Source organism: Theobroma cacao, chromosome 6 (assembly GCF_000208745.1).
Source record: "Theobroma cacao cultivar B97-61/B2 chromosome 6, Criollo_cocoa_genome_V2, whole genome shotgun sequence".
Taxonomy (NCBI): Eukaryota; Viridiplantae; Streptophyta; class Magnoliopsida; order Malvales; family Malvaceae; genus Theobroma; species Theobroma cacao.
In genome coordinates, this window is record NC_030855.1 from 25,897,537 (window position 1) to 25,918,389 (window position 20,853).

At 37.4% G+C, this 20,853-nt stretch overlaps 5 protein-coding genes and 2 non-coding genes across 13 annotated transcripts; 2 read left to right on the plus strand and 5 right to left on the minus strand.

Annotated features, from left to right (window-relative positions):
* Window positions 47–121, minus strand: TRNAT-AGU. Its single transcript has one exon. It is a non-coding gene; the product is annotated as a tRNA-Thr (tRNA).
* Window positions 450–2,665, minus strand: LOC18597301 (pumilio homolog 12). The gene is made up of 6 exons (XM_018122881.1): window positions 2,440–2,665; window positions 1,816–2,329; window positions 1,551–1,713; window positions 1,272–1,435; window positions 933–1,182; window positions 450–635 (listed from the first exon to the last, which is right to left on the minus strand). The coding sequence occupies exons 1-6, from the start codon at window positions 2,663–2,665 to the stop codon at window positions 450–452; spliced, it is 1,503 nt and encodes a 500-aa protein (XP_017978370.1).
* Window positions 3,237–5,750, minus strand: LOC18597302. 7 transcript variants are annotated; one of them, XM_018123386.1, is made up of 8 exons: window positions 5,662–5,750; window positions 5,531–5,566; window positions 5,371–5,452; window positions 4,813–5,238; window positions 4,571–4,717; window positions 4,325–4,432; window positions 3,911–4,074; window positions 3,237–3,575 (listed from the first exon to the last, which is right to left on the minus strand). In XM_018123386.1, exons 4-7 carry the CDS (start codon window positions 5,177–5,179, stop codon window positions 4,046–4,048), a joined length of 651 nt encoding a protein of 216 aa, XP_017978875.1. In that variant the 5' UTR covers window positions 5,180–5,238; window positions 5,371–5,452; window positions 5,531–5,566; window positions 5,662–5,750; the 3' UTR covers window positions 3,237–3,575; window positions 3,911–4,045. The 7 variants fall into 7 exon arrangements, with proteins under 7 accessions (XP_017978875.1, XP_017978879.1, XP_017978878.1 ...); XM_018123390.1 differs by having other exon boundaries at window positions 3,957–4,019; window positions 5,355–5,452; XM_018123389.1 differs by having other exon boundaries at window positions 3,911–4,019; window positions 5,355–5,452.
* On the plus strand, window positions 5,669–7,750 carry LOC18597303 (tRNA (guanine(9)-N1)-methyltransferase; the record flags this gene model as incomplete). Its single annotated transcript, XM_007026245.2, has 3 exons — window positions 5,669–6,322; window positions 6,498–6,857; window positions 7,328–7,750. Coding segments are annotated over 3 exons (1,224 nt in total), but the record flags the coding sequence as incomplete, so codon positions are not given.
* On the plus strand, window positions 8,087–8,158 carry TRNAT-CGU. The gene has a single exon. It is a non-coding gene; the product is annotated as a tRNA-Thr (tRNA).
* On the minus strand, window positions 8,563–11,860 carry LOC18597304 (scarecrow-like protein 13). The gene is made up of 2 exons (XM_018123383.1): window positions 11,739–11,860; window positions 8,563–10,739 (listed from the first exon to the last, which is right to left on the minus strand). The coding sequence occupies exon 2, from the start codon at window positions 10,441–10,443 to the stop codon at window positions 8,797–8,799; it is 1,647 nt and encodes a 548-aa protein (XP_017978872.1). The 5' UTR covers window positions 10,444–10,739; window positions 11,739–11,860; the 3' UTR covers window positions 8,563–8,796.
* LOC18597305 (NADH-ubiquinone oxidoreductase 20.9 kDa subunit) lies at window positions 20,011–20,853 on the minus strand. The gene is made up of 2 exons (XM_007026248.2): window positions 20,584–20,853; window positions 20,011–20,386 (listed from the first exon to the last, which is right to left on the minus strand). Exons 1-2 carry the CDS (start codon window positions 20,735–20,737, stop codon window positions 20,223–20,225), a joined length of 318 nt encoding a protein of 105 aa, XP_007026310.1. The 5' UTR covers window positions 20,738–20,853; the 3' UTR covers window positions 20,011–20,222.

Consider the following 20,853-nt stretch of genomic DNA (forward strand, 5'->3'; position numbering starts at 1 on the left):
GTAATAAAAATTTTTTAATAAAGATTTTAGCTATTAAATATGACAATGCTTTCATTGAGAGTTGAACTCAAAGACCTCCCGCTTACTAAACGGGTGCTCTAACCAACTGAGCTATGACAGCTTGACGGCCCAAAGTCAGAGGGCTATCCTTCCATGCAAAAGAGAGTAAAGCTAGTATTTAGTTGATTAATGAAACGATAAATGAAGACACTGACCGGAACAATACGAAACCAATGACCCAATATGTATTGATATATTTATATATACAAAACAAAAAAACACCAAGTTTATGGAACCTGGTTGACAGAGAAATGAAACTTTTCTCTCCTTACCAACTAGATAATCAAATCATACTAACACTAATTAAACATATATAAGTAAATAATACACGGTCTCATGCAGCATAAATAACAACAGATGATGCTCTTCTGTCCCAGCCGAAATCACTTTTAGTTAATTGGGACATCAGCGTTGATCCAACTGTGGACGTTCCTCCCATATCCATGCTGGAGAGCATCGAGATGTTCTTGAAGTTTGGTCTTCAGTTCTTGATAAAATGAATTACCAGCACGCTGAAAGGCAAGAGAATGAGCGGCATCAGAAAGATCGTGTAAATTGATAATTACATCTTCAAGCTTCAAATTTGAAAGAAATATTAGGTTTAAGGACTATAGATGCATGAACCAAAAAGCCATCATCTCCCTCTGACCACTGTCATTAATACCAGTTATGTAATCTTAGCTACAGATTCAACCAAAAGTAGGAAAAGGGAAACGTTTAGTTTCTGTATGCATAGCCAATGCTGTTCATCAGGAGCACTTCCTGAGATCTGTGTTTGATGCATCAATTGCTAACTCACCATATTATCACAATGGGTACTCTCAAGCCTATCCTATTAGCTTCTCATATTGCAGTTTCGAAAGGGTACATACCTTCGAGGCTTTCAATGCTGTTTGCACCACGTAGTTGCCATACTGATCCTTGGCAACTTGCAAAAGCTGTTTGCTCTCGAGGAGCTCCTTGACCACGGGATGCATCCCTCTAGAGTTCAACATCTTTTCTACTACATGACTTCCGGCTTTCTGCATGGATAATTTCACAATGTGGCCATTTAGTTGAGCACAAATCTCTTGGATGATGTCAGGGTTGTCAAGCTCCACGACCTTCTGCAGAACATAGTTCCTGAAATAGTTCCACAAAACTGATTAACGTTTGCACTTTAAACCATGATGTTTCTTTTGGGAAGAACAATGAGAGAAGTGATGTTTTACCCTGAAGGATCCTGAGAGAGGTACAGGGAATTCTTAGCGATTACATGTAAGAGGGCAATTCTGTGTAGACCTCTGATGTTGTCTATGAAGTAGTTTAAAGATATACATCCCCGTGCATTTACAGCAAGCTTGAGACTCTGTTCTATGGCTGCAACATACAGTAACTGCCACCAAAAAAGGGTAAGTGAAAAAAATAATTGAATGTAAAGATTCAAAGCATCTGCAGAACAAAATAGCAGAAGCAAGAAGTTTCACTGGGGTAAAAAGAAGCACAATTACCTCATTACTCCTAGTATCAATGAGGTCTACACATTTCAATATAACACTTGACCCAGTTTGGCTGATCATCAGCTCATAGAATCCTTCTTTCAGAGCTGCTATCACTTTAATAATCAGAGATGATTTCTTGAGCAATTCGATGAGCTTCTTAATCGAGCGTGAACTGCCAGGAAGAAATGCCATTGATTCAGAAAATTAATGAGTATGAACAAAAGAACAAATGATAGATAATGGAAAGGTTGAGGTTGAGGTTGAGGATAGTTACCCAGTTCTAGTTTTTGATGCAGAAATAATACCTCCAAGCGGGGCGTGAGAAGTTATCCTTTCTATGATCATACCCAACTGGTCGTCACTACATAATTTAATTAGCTCTGCAAAGACATTATGTCCATGTTGGTTAATCATCAGCTCGAACATGAAGTCAATGACGCCTTCAAAGATCTTATTGGTAATCCTCGGTTCCTTCAAAGATAACAGATCCTTGATAATGTCTGAGCCATCCTGAGTCAAGGCATTCTCAATAATGATTGTGTTCATCTGTGGCAAGTGAGCATGATCTAGGCTTTGTTGAAACCAAAAACCACCGGGATTCCCAGCAGGTCTGCCATTGTCAAAACCATAGCTCACATTACTTCCACCCTCTGCGATTGGCTCATGTTGAAAACTAGTTGGAGAAGTTTGACGAGCAAGACCAGAGAACAAGTTGAAATCATTGTTAAATAAGGAATCTCTCCCTACTGATGTCCGATCCGTGGTCATGGTCTCCCCTGACCGGTTTCCTAAAAAATTAAACCATCGATTGTCATCCTCTATAAACATATAAGAACTTCCATGGCAAAAAAAACCATAAATATGTCCATGCAAAATCAAAAGAAACTGGAAAACTCACCGTTGGAAGTAGAACTATAACCATTAAGCATAGCTCTTGCAAAAGATTGATTGGAAGGCAAACGAAGAGCATTGTTGCCCGGATAAACACAAGCGCTATCGTTCTCAACCCCTGGATTCAAGCGAAGATTTTGAAGAGAAAGGGAGAGATTATTGTCGGGTGAATTTGAACGCAAAGAAGCCTTCAAATTCTGGCTATCAGAAGAAGAAGAAACAGTGTTCTCCATGGTGAATCTTCAAAGGAAACAAAGAACTTGAAGTAATCAAGATTCAAGAACGTTTGGCTATTACGGTCTATATATATATAAATTTTAGTATTAGTGTTTCACTATGTCTAGGAATTCGGGTTTAGAAGTAAACAGCAGTTTATTTTAGAAGGTGAATTCTTGTAGGAATAGGAATATGGTAACTAACGAGCAAGAAACCAAGAAAAGCAAAGACTTTATTTCATAGTCGAAGTTTGATTCTTGAAACCCAAGTTTTTTATAGAATCAATGTTTCCTGAACCACAGCGGAGATAAGTTACAGAGGTGGAGGGAGAACTCAAAGAGCAAAAGTTGGTTCATGAGTTTCTTCAAGTTCAGTTCAATGCCCGACGGTGAATCTCTTCTTCCCCTCGTTTCTTATTGTGTCGATAGTGTTCAAGACGCCATTAATCTTCTCATACAAAGCTCAATTTTTTGGAATTTTAAATTTAATGTTCCTTCTTTTGATTTTGATGGTCATTAGTTGTTTTTATTCTCTTAAAATACAAAAGAAAATAAACTTGGTCTATGTACAACCAGAGCCTGATCCAAGTGAAGGAAGCGAGAGAGGTGATAGTAAAATTACCAATAAATAAAAAGTCAGGTACAAATTTTGGAGGGCAGGGGGATTGGAAAACAGTTAAAAGATGAAGAAAAAATGTACAAATTCTATATTGTTGCTCAAGAAATAGGATTTGCAGAGAGGGAGCAAAACATCATATATATATATTGCTTTCACCCCTCTCTTGAAATGTAAAAATCTAGTCCCATCAGATGGCTCTTCTCATCATCATGCAATTCTAATTCTGAATATCCCTGACCCTCTTTTCCAGCGAGTTTTCGACATCTGTGATGCTCCTCTCTGCTATTGCAATCATCTTTGTTCTCCAATCTGCAATCTCGTAGGATAACAAGGTTTAGTTCAAATCCTGTATAGTAAAGTTATCATGCATTGTTAGTTAAGATTTGTTCTCTGAATTATAACTAAAGAGACAATAAGCATGAGACCCGAAAAGGAAAATTAAATGATAGCTAACCCAGTTCCTTAAGCCATGATTGCTAACAACTTTAAGTTCATACAAAAGTTCAATCTATTTCAGACACATTACATAAAAAAGGTACAGATAGAAAGTTTTGATGTCACCACTTGGATATGCAATGCAACAACACAACAATATCAACTATATGAAAGAGACCGAAAGAATAAACTCAGTGTAATAAACTTACAAATCTTCATTTGAAAGAATCTGGGGAGGAGCCAAACAAATTTCACCTTTGTATATGATTGATTAAAAAATGGCTGTCTGTCTTCAGTCGTACAACAGAGATGTTCACCCTAAACATAATACCAAAAACTTGTGATTATCGTGTAATTCTTCTTGTTGAACCTACTAAATAGCATCATAAAAACAACTAATATTAGTTTATCAGATATGCCACCAAAAATTATTGTTTCTGAAAATCATCATCTTCAACTCTAATATTGTTAAGCTGTTTGAACTTTCACACATTATGACTTATCAAATGAGTTTCTCCCGACAGCAGACTCTTTTCCACTACATTTAAGATTGCATAATGAAGTTCAAAATCATGGACAGCATAAACTTTTAGCACAGTTACATTAAAGATTGCCTATCTTACCTTCTGTTATGCTTTGATGGCTTTGGCTAACAGTCTCTTGCGCAGCAGGATTTAGTGCCCGAGCAAGACGTTTAACACGATTTAGTCGCAATCCTCTTGATACTAAACCTGAACAATGATCTTTGATATATAAATTTCTAATTTGAAATGGGGTAGTTGATGTATAAACGGTTCCAGAGGTACATTATCAAATAATTAACATTTATCTCTATCCATTATAATACTAAGATGACTTATTAAACTTACAATCAGAAGCTCCATTTTCCCTCATCATTCCACCCACTGCAACCCCATCACCAACAGGATCATTCATTGCTCGTGCCAGATGTTTTATGCGATTCAAACGTACCTTTCCAGGTAAAATAGCTAACTTGTGAGCCGGGATTTCCAAACCTGTTAAAAAGGAGCTAGTAAGAACATAAGACACAGTTTATCCTTCAAGACATCACAAAGATTAATTATTTAATTGTTAAGTGATGGGAACTGACTCTGGCAGCTTCTTGTGTCCGGCATTGGTCTTTCTTGTCCATGGTTGGATCCGACAAGCCCCGCAGCAGCAGCAGCAGCATCATCAAAGTGAGGACTAACATCTGAAACACAAGTTGCGGCGTTGCTCAAGGACAATTGAACCGAAGAAATGCTCGTTTGTTGAAGTTGAATCGGAGGTGCAGGGTTCAATCGAGCAGTTTCAGCTCTCTGTCTCCGCAGCTGATAGTTTCTCCGGCGTCTTGCCAGATGCTTTTCTCTCTCCTCAAGGCTCATAGACTGCCTTCTCTGACGGTCCCTTATACGACGACGTTCTCTCTCTAGCTCCTTTCGCAACTCTGATCCGCTTTCTAACCCTTCCATCATCATTCCCCAACATCCAACAGAACCACAATCTTTACACTAATTCAGAAGCCAATCAATTTTTTCTGCAAAAAAAAAAAAAATCCAAATTTTGACTTAATTCCTGTGATGGGAATACTATGAATTATTCCAAAATCATAAATTTAATAACTGGAGATAGAATTAAGAGAAAGAAAATTACATTTGAGAGAGCTAACCCGAAATGATTAAGAAGCCATTAAATCATGTTTTTTTTCCATCAAAAGGTGGGGAATTTGTGATCTCAGGAATGCAATAGCCCTTCAAATTCAACTGATCAAATTTTGTTCAAAGAAAAAAGCAGAATAATTACACCAATTGCAAAAGGAAAAATCTAACCTTGATGGCGGACTTGATCGTAAGAAGAAGAGAAATCTGGAAAACAAACAAAGATCATAGACAAAAGGCAAAGGTAAGAATGGAAATTGGAAAAACAAAAAAGAAAAGATGAGGTTTTTGCGGCAATTTACCAAATGAAATCGGATTTTCTTATATTATTTTTGGGATTTTGAGCTAATTACTCCTGTTTCGCTTCTAATTAGGCAGTGTTACCCGTTTTTACCTTTTTGGTTCTTTTGGGTTTGGATCCGAAATCATGATACGCAGAAAGGGTATGCGTTTTATATTTTCTTTCTCGTGTTTGTTTTTGTCTTTTTCTTTTTCTATCTGTTCAAACAATACCCTAAACCCAAAGGGAAAAAAAAATCCAGTCCAGAGCTAAACTCGACGATGGAGGCTGCACAGAAGGGGCAGAACTGCGAGGAAAACACTTCCAATCCCCAGCCTCAGCCTCTATCGAAGAGCGCCCAAAAGAAGCTCCTGAAGCAGCAGAAATTCGAGGCGAAGAAAGCAGAGAAGAAAGCATGGATGAAAGAGCAAAAACAGAGGGATGCAGAGAGGAAGCGAAAAGAATGGGAGGAGAAACTGGCTGGCCTAAGCGAAGACGAGAGGCTGAAACTGATAGATTCAAGGAAAGAATTGAGGAGAGAAAGAATGGAGAAAAGATCGGAGGAAAGAGGGCAGAAAATCGAGAGACTGACGAAAGCCAAAGAGAAGGGCCAAAACATTGTCGTCGATCTTGAGTTCTCTCATCTCATGACTCACTCTGAAATCCACAGCCTCGTTCAACAGGTTGTTCTTTATCAGTAACTGATTGATTACTGTTTCAAAGTTTGCACCTTGGCCTTGCTCTTAGTTGCACTTCTCTTCTTAGCCCATGATCAAAGATGTGCTTTTGTTCAATCCTTGTTGTTATATTACATTACATCAATACCAGTATATCTTATGCTGTTGCTGAACCCTGCAGATTATGTATTGCTATGCAGTGAATGGAAGAAGCAGTGTCCCTGCTCACCTCTGGTTGACTGGATGTCAAGGGGAAATGGAAACTCAGTTGCGAAGGCTACCTGGATTTGATAAATGGATTATTGAGAAGGAAAAACAATCTTATATCCAAGCGTTTTCAGATCAGAAACATAACTTGGTTTATCTCACAGCAGATTCGGAAACTGTGTTAGATGAACTTGACCTTAGCAAAGTTTATATTGTTGGCGGATTGGTGGACAGAAATCGGTGGAAAGGTATAACCATGAAGAAAGCAGAGGAGCAGGGAATTCATACAGCAAAACTCCCCATTGGAACTTACATGAAGATGTCCAGTTCTCAGGTATGGTTGGTCATAGTACACTACACCACTTTACTTTCTTTCGTCAGTCGATTATTGGGGTCGAAACAGAGCTCTGCAAATCGAAGTAGGTCTTTAAGTTTTCTACTGTTGGTTTTCTGTGGAATTTCTTATGCAATAATACATTAGAAAGCTTGGGTTGAAAGGCATTTATGGTATCACTTTAGCAGTTGTAATCAAAAGGATTCAGTTAGCCTATCTACTCAAGTCTCTAGGGTTATATCCTGGAAACTTTATATTTTGGAGATTGAATAGCTTTATAATTGCATGCTACTGCTTTCTTTCAAAGAATGCTGTGATGTAGTGTGTTGAATATGATTTGTGATGATAGTCATGCTTGATACTTCACTCGCACAGTAGTTTGGTTTTCAAACAAACAAACAAAGAAGCAAATGTTCTCTGGTTTTATAAGTTTTTCTTCCCTGACTAGCATTTCATTCCTATGTGTGCAGGTCCTAACTGTGAACCAAGTTATAGAGATACTCCTCAAGTTCTTGGAGACAAGAGATTGGAAAGCTTCCTTCTTTCAAGTAATTCCTCAGAGGAAAAGATCTGAAGCTGATTCAGAAACCTGTCAAGAATTAGATGGAGAAGAGTGCGAGGAGGATAATGATGAATCTGAGAGGAAAAAGAAGTGCATTGAAGAAACTTCTCATGACTAGAAGAGCTCGCAGAACTAATGCTTATGTTGACCCTATCCATCTTGCACTACATGGAATGTCTGTACAAGTGGAAAAATCATTACAAAAGAATTTATTGTTTTTGAAGTTCCATTCTTTGCCTCCTCCAAGTACCTATGATGGTTCATGCATTCCAAACCTGAATTAAACCTGCAGAAAAATAGGCTTCCTTGTGGATGCCCACTTTTGATCAAAGCTGCATATGCAAAGACAACCTCTTTGTCCTTTGTGAATGAAACTGGAAATTGTTGCAGCAATCACATTGCATTTTAAGGCAATAACTTGCTAATGTAAGTTTTAATGTCCATCCACCTAGGATATAAAAAAGTTGAGTCATCTCATACTTTATTTTACGAAATCTCAAACTGAAATTCAATTTGAAAGAGTGATTTAAGTCACTTGATTCTAGTTCAATTGTGGTCATCTCTATCAAGATGGGCCTTCCTCCTCAAATTCCCAATAGGGGTCAACTTTGAAAAGTGACCCGATTAGAACAAAAGCATAAGAGAAATTGGGAACTGCAGGTCGCCGGCTTCCATAGCATAGTGGTAGTGCGTTCGCTTCGTAAGCGAAAGGTCGCGAGTTCGATCCTCGCTGGGAGCTTTTCAATAAATTTTTTTTTTTTCCAACAAATAAAGAGATTCCCCACTTACTGTATCTCCTAATGCTCAAATCTTCTTTTAAAATTTCTCTCCTCTTAACTTGGTTATCTCTGATTTAAATAGAAAGTATAGCCGCAAAGCTTCCTTGAGTGGATTGAATTTTGATTGACAAGTTGCCGAATGACTTTCTCTTTCTTCCATTTTGGAGGGATTCGAGGAAACTTACAAGGTGGGATTGGATTTTGATGACTCACAGCTGATGTAAGTGATGTTTTAAGGTAAGGTAAAGGTCAACTCCCTTGAGGTTGCAAAGCATTGGTTTAAGATTGGATGTGAGACATTGATTCAGTGATTGATGTGAACCAGCGTCCAGAGGTGAAAATGATAGTAGAAGAACAAATGAGCTGGCATTGGAACTGGAACCTATCCTTGTTTCATTTCGAGATGGACAATGGTGATATACATGAAAATATTTGCAATTCAAGTCCCTCGACTAAAAGCTATCAAAAGAAGTCTAAGCTCATATTTCTATTAATTTACAACACCCTAAAGGCCCATGCTCTAAAAGAGAAATCTTAACAAAAGCATTTTGCGCAAAATTTAATAGTTTTTCATGGCATCACTGTCGGTATCAGGCTTTCACCTCCACGCGGAAGAGGTGGCCATAGCTCTGTTTATCCAGCCAAGATAGAGAGCCCCTTCTCTCTCTTCAAGTCTATAATTGTTGTTGTAGTCCTTCAACAGATCCCTTACAGCCATAGTAACTGAGGAACTCAATGGATATGGAGAAAAACCAGCCATGGTGAATCTTGACCTCCACTTTCCAAAAAGTTCATGCCTTTCCACCCTCTCAGGCCCCTCGCAAGCAATCATATTCACAATATCGCGAGCCACGCAGTGCTGCTCTGCACTGATCCTCTGCTTGTCATCTCTCGAACAAGCTACATCTATGGATTCAAACATAGCTGTGTAATAATCCAGTGTCTCAAGGTACCTTGAAAAGAATGGGGATGTGTTGGTATTGGACTCTTGCTCCACAAGAGTGACAATCTTGGGGGACAAACTCTTCACCAACCTCAACAGTCGATCTCTGTGATTCCAGGTGCTTACACTCTCATCTGGCATGTGATGCAACACATATGGAAAATTCACAGCTAGAGCTTCCCCAGGTTGAACCTTAAGATGCTCTAATTGAACCTCACAACCAGACATGGCAGCATCATGAAACTCAAATGGCACATTGTACGTCTTAGCAAATTCTGATAGCCTCTGCCCCACAATATTAAGTCCCCCACCTCGAGCATGATTTGACTGAGAATCATCAATACCAGTTATACGGATAGCCGGGGGCCCACCAGGGTGTTTTGCAAGAGCTGCGATGAGGAACATCCACTGGGTTCCTTGCGCTATTTGGAAATCAATGATGTGAATTTTTGGTTCATATTCCATGACTTCCCTGATGACAACATTAGCTGATGTGTATGCAAACTTCCAGTACGGACAGACCTTGGAGAGAATATGCATGTAAGACATTAGTTCTGAGCTTGTTGGTTCTTTGCATTTCAGGGCTTTGTAGATACTACTCCCTGAGGATTCCAACCTTGCTCTAAGCCCTTCCAGCACATAAGCACCCAATCGTTGGATTGGTTCCCCAGACACTGAAACCATTTTCTCCAAGACATGCATTAAACCTGCCACTGTTGGCATATCACCCTCATGAAGTGCTTGACCACAGGCAACGAGAACCTGTTTCAAGTCTAGTCTAGGGATCATTTCCACCAGTTGATTGCAGTTAAAGCTTGCCATTGAAGCAGCTTGGTGGGCTCCACTACTGAAGCAGCAATTGCAGCTGTCTATGACATCTGATTCAGGTCCCAACAAGGAAATTTCCAGCTCCCTCAGCTTGTGCTTCCATTCATTGCCATCATCAACAACAGAAGATCCACTGAATGGTGATCCATAAGTATTGTCAGGGGAATGATGAGGATCAGATAGGTATGATTGAGAACCTTGTGGGGAGAAAGGGCTCCTGCTTGATGAGATGCTTACAGCAGAAGGGGAATCATAGACAACAAAACCAGCAGTTGCAGTGGATGATTCCAGGGTAAAAAATTGATCCTTGTAGGTTTGAAAGGAAACACTGGTTCCTTGGCTCCCAACATCTGAGCATACATTGTTGTCTAATATCTGAATATGAGGCAAACAAAGTGCCTCCATTTCCTGAACAGGTTGGTGATACAGCCTACGGATACAGGCTGAAGTTTGGTGTTTCTGAGATGTTTGCATCTCAGCCCAATCCGCTTATCAACCTCCTCCAGAAAACTTTTTGTTACTGACAGATGTTTGCTGTGACAACAGAATTCTTTTGGTAATGGTAACTCTTTCTTCTAGTAGCAGCAGTTGCTTGATAGAGCAAAATTACTCTCCAATGGAAAAGCTACACAACATCAATCAAGAGATTACAATGGTTAAGCAGCCAACTAGCCTTCGTATGAAGATAAAAATAGTTTGATCCTTGGCATCGATGCTGACCATCAACTGCTTTAGTCGTGCAAGGCAGAAATATCAAAGAAGAATACAATCTGCCAAAAGAAATCCAAGAAAATAAAAGAGATTAGATTATGCAACTAATGGAAGCCCAATGTACACTATCAAGGGGTATAAAAAGTCAGAGAAAAAACAAGTAATAACCAAAGGAGCCTACATGGAGAAAGGACTTGAGCTACGAGGAAAATTTTCCTCTATGCAACTTTCTTTTAAATTAAAAGTTAATCAACCAAGCACAAAACAGCGATCATAAGATAATCAAGTGAAACAACATAGCATAGCAAGAAGCCAAAGATTAGCGATTTGGACTCACAAAAAATTATATGAGTAGTAAAAAGGCAGCAAGAATATATCTAAAAATATGTAATTAGAACAATTTATACTATATAGGAAGCCTCAAAATTAACATATCAAGTTTGACACCAATTCAAATCTCCCCCCAGTGAAACGCTATAAAGCTTACAGGTTATAGGCCAAAAGGTGACAAGCAAACCAAAAGGGAATTGGAACAGAGAGAGAAATCAAAACCAGATGCAAGGCATAAAATTTTTGACCAGTAAAATAAAAAAAGAAAATCAGCTTCCAGATTCATAATTCATTCAAATCTGCAGGATAGCAAACAGTTTGAAAGTTATAACTACAACTACCAACTCTATTAAATCACTTATAGACAAAGATTGATTTTTTTTTTCTTTATTACTTGTGGGGCAAGAACAAAGTTTCTTCCTATCTCATCAAAAGGCCAAACTTTCATTTTCTACCGCAACACCTACCAAATGAATAAGTTACTGATGGAATACGAAACACAGACAAAAAGAGAATCATTTTGATTGATTAAGCACTAACCCTTATCCCCCAATTCATGAATTATCATGAAAAAAGAAAACCCAACAAAAATCTTGTATTCAACTCAAACAAAAATGATCCAACTCCCACAACCTCTCATCGCCACCACCCAGGAAACAAAGAACAGAAGAGAAAACGAGAAGGGGGTTGTCGTGATGAATCGACCAAGAGTTAGGCGTTAAACATACCTTAGTCAACAATCACCAGCCTATGTCTGGGTTCCGCTCTCTGAAGATTCTTCTTCAACGAGCGTCCTCCGGTTGTGCGTCTGTCTCCAAAAATAATGGCTTTCTTTATTTATTATCATCGTAAATTCATGGTGGAACTTAAATATATATTTATATAGTTACGAATCTGGTCATTTTGCCACTAGTTGCCCTCAAAACTTTCTTCTATTTACAGGACTGCCACTGGGGTAAAAAAACACTTCTGGCCCCGCTTGGTGACGAAAATAGGCTCTAGTCGATTACAACGTGTGGCCCCGCCGTGTGGGTCAGTAGTCGGGAGTAGCAAAACCGAGTGTGACTGTGACTCTCTAGAAGGTTAGAAACGGGAAACTACACACAAAAAGATTCCATCTATCTTCCTTCTTTCTCTTTGCGGTTTGATGTTTAATGGATTATCAACAGTTCTCATCACACGTTTTCTGCTAACCACACACAACTCAACTTCATTGACTGTCACCGAAGTAGAGCTTCTTCCATGAAATCTACCTTTAAGCATTCAAAATTTATTAACAACAAATAAAAATAAGAAAGAAAAGAAAAACTTTTATTTTTTGTGCTCTAGCTCATTAATAATAATAATAATAATCTAAGCTAGGAGTTCGGGTAGAATTCGAATATCGATAGAAATTTAGACTTACGGAATTCATTGAATGATTACAATGCCTTATTTAAATAGATACAAAGTTTAGCTTGGTTTTCATTTTTACTGTATAGTTCGTGTGGATGCTTTGCTAGGTGCAGGTCAACATTTACTCCTTGAAGCTACGGAAGCATGGCGATGATGATTGATGGGCGCGGCCCTGGAGAAAGGCTTTGAATTTTACAAGTAAAGATAGTTGAAAGTGGAAGAATAATTGAACTTCGTGGTTTGTCCACGCTGAATAATTTTTGGTTATTAGTACGTCATCTTGAATATAATAAATCTATATTTTACTCTATATATCTTAATCCTCCTCCTTTTTTTTTTTTGGAACAATAAATATATAGAAGAATTCATTGATTAAATTGGCTCAATTTATTTGATTATCTAAGTTGGTTTTTTTGTCTAAAATTTATGTCCCAATATACACTTTTATGACCAGAACTCCAAATATAAGCCAAATAAAAATAAGTGCACAAAATTCAAAGTACAGCTTTGTGTCAACCAGCATATAAAAGATATAACGACAAAAGGAACTATTTGATGATCAATGTCAAAACAAACAAATGATTATACATAGTCGTTGGTGCCAAAGGATAATACATATAGTCAAAACCTATGAAGCCTGCAAAAGTATATAACAACAACAAAAAAAAAAAATAGTAAAAGCCTCATTTGGTCAAATAACAACGCCTTCAAACTTCATAGCTGTAGAAGAAGGTGGGCGTCTTAGCGTCGTCCAATTATGATCTACGAAAATATCTTCAGATTTCCAGTCTTTTGGGTATAACCAAAAGACTAAATACAAACTGGCTCATCTTATTTTGATTTATTGATCAGAACTTTTTCTTTTTCTTTTTCAATGTCATGTTAGGTTCTCTGTATGTTACATCAGAGTTGAAATTTATATTTTTGAGATTTATAATTTCGATTATTTATATTTTAATTTGTAGAGTCAAAGTCTAGAAATTGTTGCAACATAAAATTATTTAATAAAGTAATGTATTTATTTGCACGTGATTTTATACTAATTCGTATGAAATAAAAAAAATTACAGTACTGGCAAGCTGTGACGAAAGGGTTAACACTAACAAAGCCGTTAGCGTCAGATTGGACAGACGCGACACCTGAATCAACGCAAACCATGGGCGGGCGCTTTAGGATTTAGGACGCGGTTTCGTTCAATGAAAACGGAGGTCAAATGGCACTTGCGTCAATCCTGACAACAGTGAGGGTGTTTCCGAGATTCCGCGCCTGCGCGGAAGCTTGGCACTCGGCAGGTCTTTCATTCCTCGAAGCAACCCGACCTTGAATTCTTGGTTTTCCTCCTTCTAAACCTTAAGTATTCCAATATGCAAAAAATTCTTTATTGTACCATGACGTGGCAACCGGCGACAGGTTCCGTCCTCTTCACTTCATGGAGCATTGATAAGATCAGCTGCTCCCGGGGTCATGGTACGACATACAAACTATACGTCGTAGTATGTGCATAGTTGTTAATATTGTATGATATATTTTAATCAGACTCATATTAGCCATATTTACTTCCTTTAGAAGTTTGATTCATCCAAAAACATTATTGCTGTTACTTCGAATTACTCAAGGTTTGCATCTAAATCGATTCAAATTGTTATAATGATTAGTTGGTTAATTCAATAAAATGATTGAGTTGTTACACTAAAAATGAGGTCGAGTTGAATACAATTATTAATAAATCGCATATAAATTATTTATTTTCATTGTCATGTTAAAACAATTAAAATTTAAGATTTAGACAAATAAACTTTTAGAATTAGATACTTAATGATATGATATAATTATACCATATCATTATCTAATTCAAGATCTAATTTGGTATTGACATAAAATTAATATTCAAAATCAGCTTAATTTGTGATGTCTTACTTGAAAATTGAATTACTCCAAAAATTTATTTCTTTTGGTTTTATGCGTTGATGTGTTGTGTTTAGCATCTGGAATGATGATACACTTCGATGACAGAAAGGTACATAGTTTTCATTTAGAGGTGCTATATTTGGAATCTTGCAAAATGCATCGTCCCGGTCTGTTTTTCCCAAGTTATATGATCCGCGGCGGCCATTTATGGTGTAAAATCAAGCAGCCAATGAGGTGATGTCACGTCAACCGTTTTAGTGGATTGTCTGGTCTGGTTCTTGGTCCCTTACCAACCACCAGCTAGCATTGCCTCTCAATGCTGACCAAAAGAGCCAACAGTAACCTCTCCACCACCGTTTCACAACCTCGTTTTGCTCTGTGTGATGGGGCGTGTAACACGTTCAAAGGCTGTTCTTTTTTCATTTCCTCTCTGCTTGGATTTTTCGTTATTAACAGCAATTATGCAAACAAACAAACAAATGTCTGCAAAAGCATGACAGCATGATACTCATTGATCATGTGAGTTAATGGTTTAATGACTCAAATTTGAGTTAATGCGAAAGCCAAAGACAGACAAGAAAAGAAAGAAAGCATATTAAATGTAGATAATGTAAAAGAAGTTGTCGCAAGAATATATAGTTTCACATGCTGTGTTAACTTCTATCCATTTCAAGTGATTAACAATAGTGCATATGTGTGTGGGTGGTCTGCTAGAAAAATAAAGTAACCATAGTTGCATCAGAATGTACAGTTAAAACTAGGGTTTTTGAGCATAAAAGTGAGCACCAGCTTTCTCTTTTACATGATTTCGTAGAGGGGGGGTTACTTTGGATTTATTTGTTGTACATGGAAGATTTGATATTGATGTTGATAAAGAAGTGAGGAAAAGGAGAATCTTGGTGCTTCCTTTTAGCTTGTATCTGCTTTAAGCAAAGCGGCAGCCAATCATGGCCCCATTTTTCTTATCCTGAATGCCTCGGCCTGAAGGCGAAAGGTGAGAAAAAGTATCAGCTAAAGTTACAAGCTGCAGCTTGGGGATTTGGGTTGAGTATCAGAATTAAACAAAACCCTTCTCTTTTACCTAGTAGTAGAGCCTAGAGCAAATCTATAGCTTGCCATTCATCAAAGTATGGTATTGCCTTTTCTGTTGTGCTTGCTTGTATCGGATTGTTAGTAACACTTAACATCATTGCAAAAGCTACAAGTTCTAGCGCCCAATGATTCAGCTGCAGACAAACCCCACTTGGATAGCTGAAAAGAATTATCCAGGAATTGAGTGAATTTCTAGAACTGGAAACTAGCTTTCACATCCCAGTTGAAAGAATGTTTTTGGACGGTATGCGGGGGAAAAAAGAATGCAGATGTGGGAGATCTCTACTTGTTCTATTCCTATGCTTTTCATTTTATTCTTCTCTAATCTCTTTATCTGCTCTGAAGCCGTCCCTGCAATTGGAAAGGTGTCGGCAACAGAATTATGACAAAAATCAAACGTAGGGGGAGGGGGGTGGTGGTGGGCATGGAATTTCCGTACCATTCCCTCTCCTCCCATAGCAGAATAAATTTACCTGAATGGAATATTCCCTTTTATCACCACAGACATGAACAGATAGGCGGTTAGTTCATTGTGGAGATGAATTAACAATGGATCTTGGGTAACAAATCATGTCGGATGAGAATTATTCCAAAGTTTTAAAGAATTAGTATTCAATTCCAACCAAAAGGTACTGTTTCACCGACCACAGATATATAATTGGCATTTTGAGTACACAGCACATGGCGTCAGCAAGAGGGGGACACACACAGCTTATATATGCGTCAGGTGGGGTACTAAATCAACGCTGTGAGTGGTGTGCAAGACCAGATACTTAACTGGTCCAAAATTTTTAATGGACATGTTTAATTAAGATATTAATAATGGATATCTTATTGATTAACGTTGCTTAATTGTGAGTCTCGGGTAAGAGAGAGACCAATGAAGATTAAGCTTTAAAGGGCATAATAGGATTCGGACTTGAGGACGAGGTGAAACCATGGATAACTAATCTATAATATTAAGCATGTATTAAGATATTTTAGTCGATTTCTACCCTTCAAACACTTTCTGAATTTTCTCGAGTTTTGTCTTACTCTAGCGACTCCCTTTCTCTCTCGTTTGGGATGGGATGCGAATCAAAAATGTTAATGGTGACCCAAGTTAGCATTAGCAAGCATTGCATCACTTTTGGTCTTTGGTCTTTGGTCTTGGGACGTGTGTGGAATAATCTCTCCTTTCTGCCAAAGAATAAAGGCCAAAACCAAAAAAGGGGGCTTCAGAAACAAGAAGTGGTGGGATGAGGTCACTTGCTTCTTTTACCAGGAAAGAAAAGGGTTGGAAAATTTTGAGTCTAACAGGAAAGAACTGCACCGGTCGACGGTTGAAAATTAATCAGTCGTCACCAACTTTTCAAAGCACCATCTACAAGTAGGAAACGAAATTCAATATCAGGCCACAAGACAAGTAACACCTGTTTTGTTCTTTGTTTGTGCGAACAAAACTATTTTCTATCCAAGCCCAATAAAGAAATCCAAATGGATTTATTGCTTATTTCATCAATTGATAAGTTTTCTACTTAAATAATTTTTCCATTGCCAAGAAATAATCAATCAAACAAAATTTAAAAGTCAAACAACATTAATAAATCATACATGAATATTAGAATAAACACATATACTATCTAAAACAATGAAAGGGTAGTGAATAATGCCTAATCAAGGCTTAATAAAGAGAGGCGGCAAATGGGACAATCTTGTGTTTTGTGCCGCAGTTGTCATGGTAGATGTGCAAGCACGGTAGACGAATGATTCTGGAACCCACAAGCAGACTCTCCAAGCAAAAAACACATTTCAGAATCCCCTGCGTCTTCTGAAAGCGTGAGTCTCTCCAACTCTCCGATGATATCTACTTCCACCACCACATTAGCTCCAGTCCATCTATTTGAGTGGTTAACTAAATTAAGCACTTGACGACTATTTCTAATCGGTAGCTACGACGAATTTCAGAATGTTGTAAAAGTTGGTCGACATCCTTAGGTCACACGATTGCTGGACTTGCTTCAAAGTTGTGCCCTCTGTGCAAGAATCTCCACACAATTTAACCAATTTTCTTACATGCTTGGAATTTTGGTAATTTGTTTGATGAAAGTTTTTCAAGGTTTCAAAGACAAAGCTAAATCAATTTGTATTAGGATTTGGAAATTTTTCCTTTTTACAATCATATTAGGATTTTTTTTTGAACATGTCTTACAGCTCAAAGTTGGAGCCCATTCATATAAAAAGAATAAAAATATTTCTTTTTATAAATAAAAATAATTTTAGTAATATAAAAAATAATTTATATTAATTATAATTATACCAGAATTAGTATTCAGAATTTTTTCCTTTTTACTAATCGTATTAGGATTTTTTTTTTAAACAAGTTCTTACAACTCAAACAGAGCTCAAAGTTGGAGCCCATTCATATAAAAAGAAAAAATTTATTTTTTTATACAAAATAAAAAATAGTTTTATTAATATAAAATTATGAAAATAGAAATGAATAATTTATTGTCGCTCTAGCCCTTCACTCTCCAGCCTTCTTAGTGGGCCAGAATGGGCCTTTAGGTAGAGCTTTTAAAGGGTCTCCCGGATGGAATTTGTTGGGCAGAAAATGTGGGCCCATCCTGACCTCTGTTGCAGTCCGAACTCTGAATGTCCCCTACTTTTGGGCAATTGGATATAGAGGCACTCAGAATAAATAACTAAAATAATGTACTACACTATATTTAATAAACATATAATTTCCATTAATTTATCTTCCTTAGGAACAATATTCGTTCTTTTTGTCAGAAAAAAAAAAGGATTATAACAGTACCCATCTCTTATTTAATAATTTATACATATTTTATTTTTCTTTTGGCTTATTGTGGAGAGAATGAGGGAGTAAAACTTTTTCTTTCTCATTGTTTCCTTGGTACCCGAGGATAACATGGAGGAAACGAGGGGCTTAGGGCTCGGGTACAGCTTGGAAAATTGAGAGAATGAAATTCCTTGCTTCGCCTTGGAGGACAGAAAAATTTTATGGGTTTCCTTTAACCCGAGGCTGGCTAGAAAGAAAGCAATGAGATGGAACAACATTTGAAAGAAAGAAGCAAAGAAACGGTGGGGGGAAACAAAATTCAATATCAAGAACACAAGACAACTACACTTTTGTTTTGTTCTTTCTGTATATAAAATCCTTTTCTAATCTTCATCAAAAGAAAGAAAGGAACACCTTGTATCATGAAAGACTAGATACTGTTAAAAATTGGAAGCAACCTCCGTGTGCACACATGAGTCGGTGTAAGCAAGCAGCCCTTTGAGTTTAAGACCATAAGGTTCACAAAGTCAATCATCAGAAATCAATCTCCAAAAATGCCAACAACTTCAACTGTCAAATGATGCAAACATGGTATTCATGCTAATATCTTAAAGTCTACCGATGGTACCCCGTCTTTTATGAGATGGCTCATCCTGCATACTTGGGATGAATACTATTCTATAAAGAGAATCCTTCTTCAAGACCATATCTACTTATATAATACATCATTGAAACAAGAAGTTATTAACAGTACACCATGCAGATACTCTGATATTGCACTATCATTAATGTTAGTCGATACTTCAATATTGCATTCTAGCATGGTAGAATTGAATTTACTTCCTAAAGTTTAGTTCATCATCATACACAATCTATTTAATTCATATCAGGATAATTAAGTATAACAAGATGTCCTACATAGGGAGCCAGAAGCCTGAATAGAGGATTGAGATGTTTCTCAGCATCAATGACCATTTATTTTTGTCAAATCTGTTCTTATTTGTGTTTTTAAACAAAATGCAACGCATAGGCAAAATAGAACTACAATAACTGTTGAAACTATGCGCTTTGCCAAGCAGCGAAAATCCTGGCCTCTTAAACCCTCAAGACCCAAGTTTTGCAAAATCTTAAACCAGGGAAAAGAGGCTCCTCTATTGATGTGGCATGACCCAAAGAGATGGCCAGAAGTTCAATTTCTCAATACTCCAAATTCATAACAAAGAGCCAATGATTGTATCAGTCCAGTTCAAAAGAACCTATTTAAAACATTTCTATGCATGATAATGAATATTTACCACTTTGAATGTTTGTAGACATAAACATCAAAACAGATCGCCCAACATCCTAGAGACTACAATATCAGCAAGGAGACACAAGTTGAAAAGTCTCAATCTTTTGGCCTAAGAAGTGAAAATTGTCTTTTTCAAGCCCTCCGAAAAGAAACTAATATTCAAAGAACTATGGGTTATATGCTTACAAGCTATAGTAGTGTATAACACACTTTACAAAGCTGATTTTAACTTTGAGAATAGCATCATAGAATGAAACTAATATCACAGAATTTGGATGAAAGATTAAGTTTTATGTCTTCTTCCAAACACTTGCACTATCAACTAAAATATTTGCAATTTAAATTAACTTGTCAAGAAAAACACAGAAATGATTACTTGAATGTATGTCTTATTTATGCTGTAGACAGAATATCAGTTTTGTACTGATCAATTGCACCCCAAACATGAATGCAGTCATAATAAACTGAAGTTCATTCAAACGAATTGCATCCACCAAAACAACACAAAAAGAATAAAAACAAGGTCGGTGCCTTCTAACAAACATTGGGATAACACTCCATTTCATTTGGATTTTAAGTTGCTTTTTAAAGCCTTTAAAAATACAGCAGTAAGACAAAAGCCTTGAAATCAGCAACACGAAATCAGCTAAAGCAATCTGATTATTGACAATCATTTATCAGCCAAAATGTCTTTGACATAAAGGTTTATAACAAAAATAGGGACTGAAAGGGAAAGAAAGAAAGCTAGTTTTTGAATCCACGTTTCTGGTAACGAGCAACCTCACCCTCATTAGGGAAAAATCCCATGAGTCGACCCGCTGAGTTCTGGTAGGCATACATAAACCCTCCCATAAGCCCTATCAGCCCTCCTGTCACCATTGATGGCCCTTTTAATCCCGGTTTTATCCCTGCACCAACGAATACCAAAAGGACCAGAAAAACGTTTAAACTTTAAACTCATAACGTATTTCCATTTCAATCAAATGTACAAAAGAAATTATATTCTGGGAATAGATGCAAAGAAAAAGAAAAGACCCAATTGCATTTCAATGTTAGAAATTACAAAACTTTTGTTATTATGGTATGTAGATAAACGTAGTGTTACCAGAGAGGTATCCAACGGTGACAGAAACGCCAGTGAGTGTAACGAAACGGAGGTAATCGAGGGTGTTGAAATTGCCAACGACTTTGGTAAAAGGAGGGTTTCGATCTATAACTGGGTACTCTGGTTTTGCCGAAGCTGTTATGTCTGTGTTCATCTTTGATCTTTCTTTCTTCCCCTCTTGCCGGCGCTGTTGCTCTGGTTGTTGTTGCTAAAGTTCGATGACTCTCTAGCCAAGACAAAATGGGAAAACAGAACCCCCCCCGGTCCGAG

Excerpts from the sequence above, each read along its gene's own strand:
- LOC18597301 (XM_018122881.1), bottom strand. The coding sequence starts at position 2,665 with ATGGAGAACACTGTTTCTTCTTCTTCTGATAGCCAGAATTTGAAGGCT. Across the intron at positions 2,330-2,439 it reads TTATAGTTCTACTTCCAACG|GAAACCGGTCAGGGGAGACC; the intron begins GTGAGTTTTCCA and ends TTAATTTTTTAG. Across the intron at positions 1,714-1,815 it reads GCATCAAAAACTAGAACTGG|TTCACGCTCGATTAAGAAGC; the intron begins GTAACTATCCTC and ends TCTTCCTGGCAG.
- LOC18597304 (XM_018123383.1), bottom strand. The coding sequence starts at position 10,443 with ATGCAAACATCTCAGAAACACCAAACTTCAGCCTGTATCCGTAGGCTG.
- LOC18597305 (XM_007026248.2), bottom strand. The coding sequence starts at position 20,737 with ATGAACACAGACATAACAGCTTCGGCAAAACCAGAGTACCCAGTTATA. Across the intron at positions 20,387-20,583 it reads CACCGTTGGATACCTCTCTG|GGATAAAACCGGGATTAAAA; the intron begins GTAACACTACGT and ends TCGTTGGTGCAG.
- LOC18597302 (XM_018123387.1), bottom strand. The coding sequence starts at position 5,179 with ATGATGATGGAAGGGTTAGAAAGCGGATCAGAGTTGCGAAAGGAGCTA. Across the intron at positions 4,433-4,570 it reads GGAAAATGGAGCTTCTGATT|GTTTAGTATCAAGAGGATTG; the intron begins GTAAGTTTAATA and ends ATCATTGTTCAG. Across the intron at positions 4,075-4,324 it reads CCATCAAAGCATAACAGAAG|TAGGTTCAACAAGAAGAATT; the intron begins GTAAGATAGGCA and ends GATGCTATTTAG.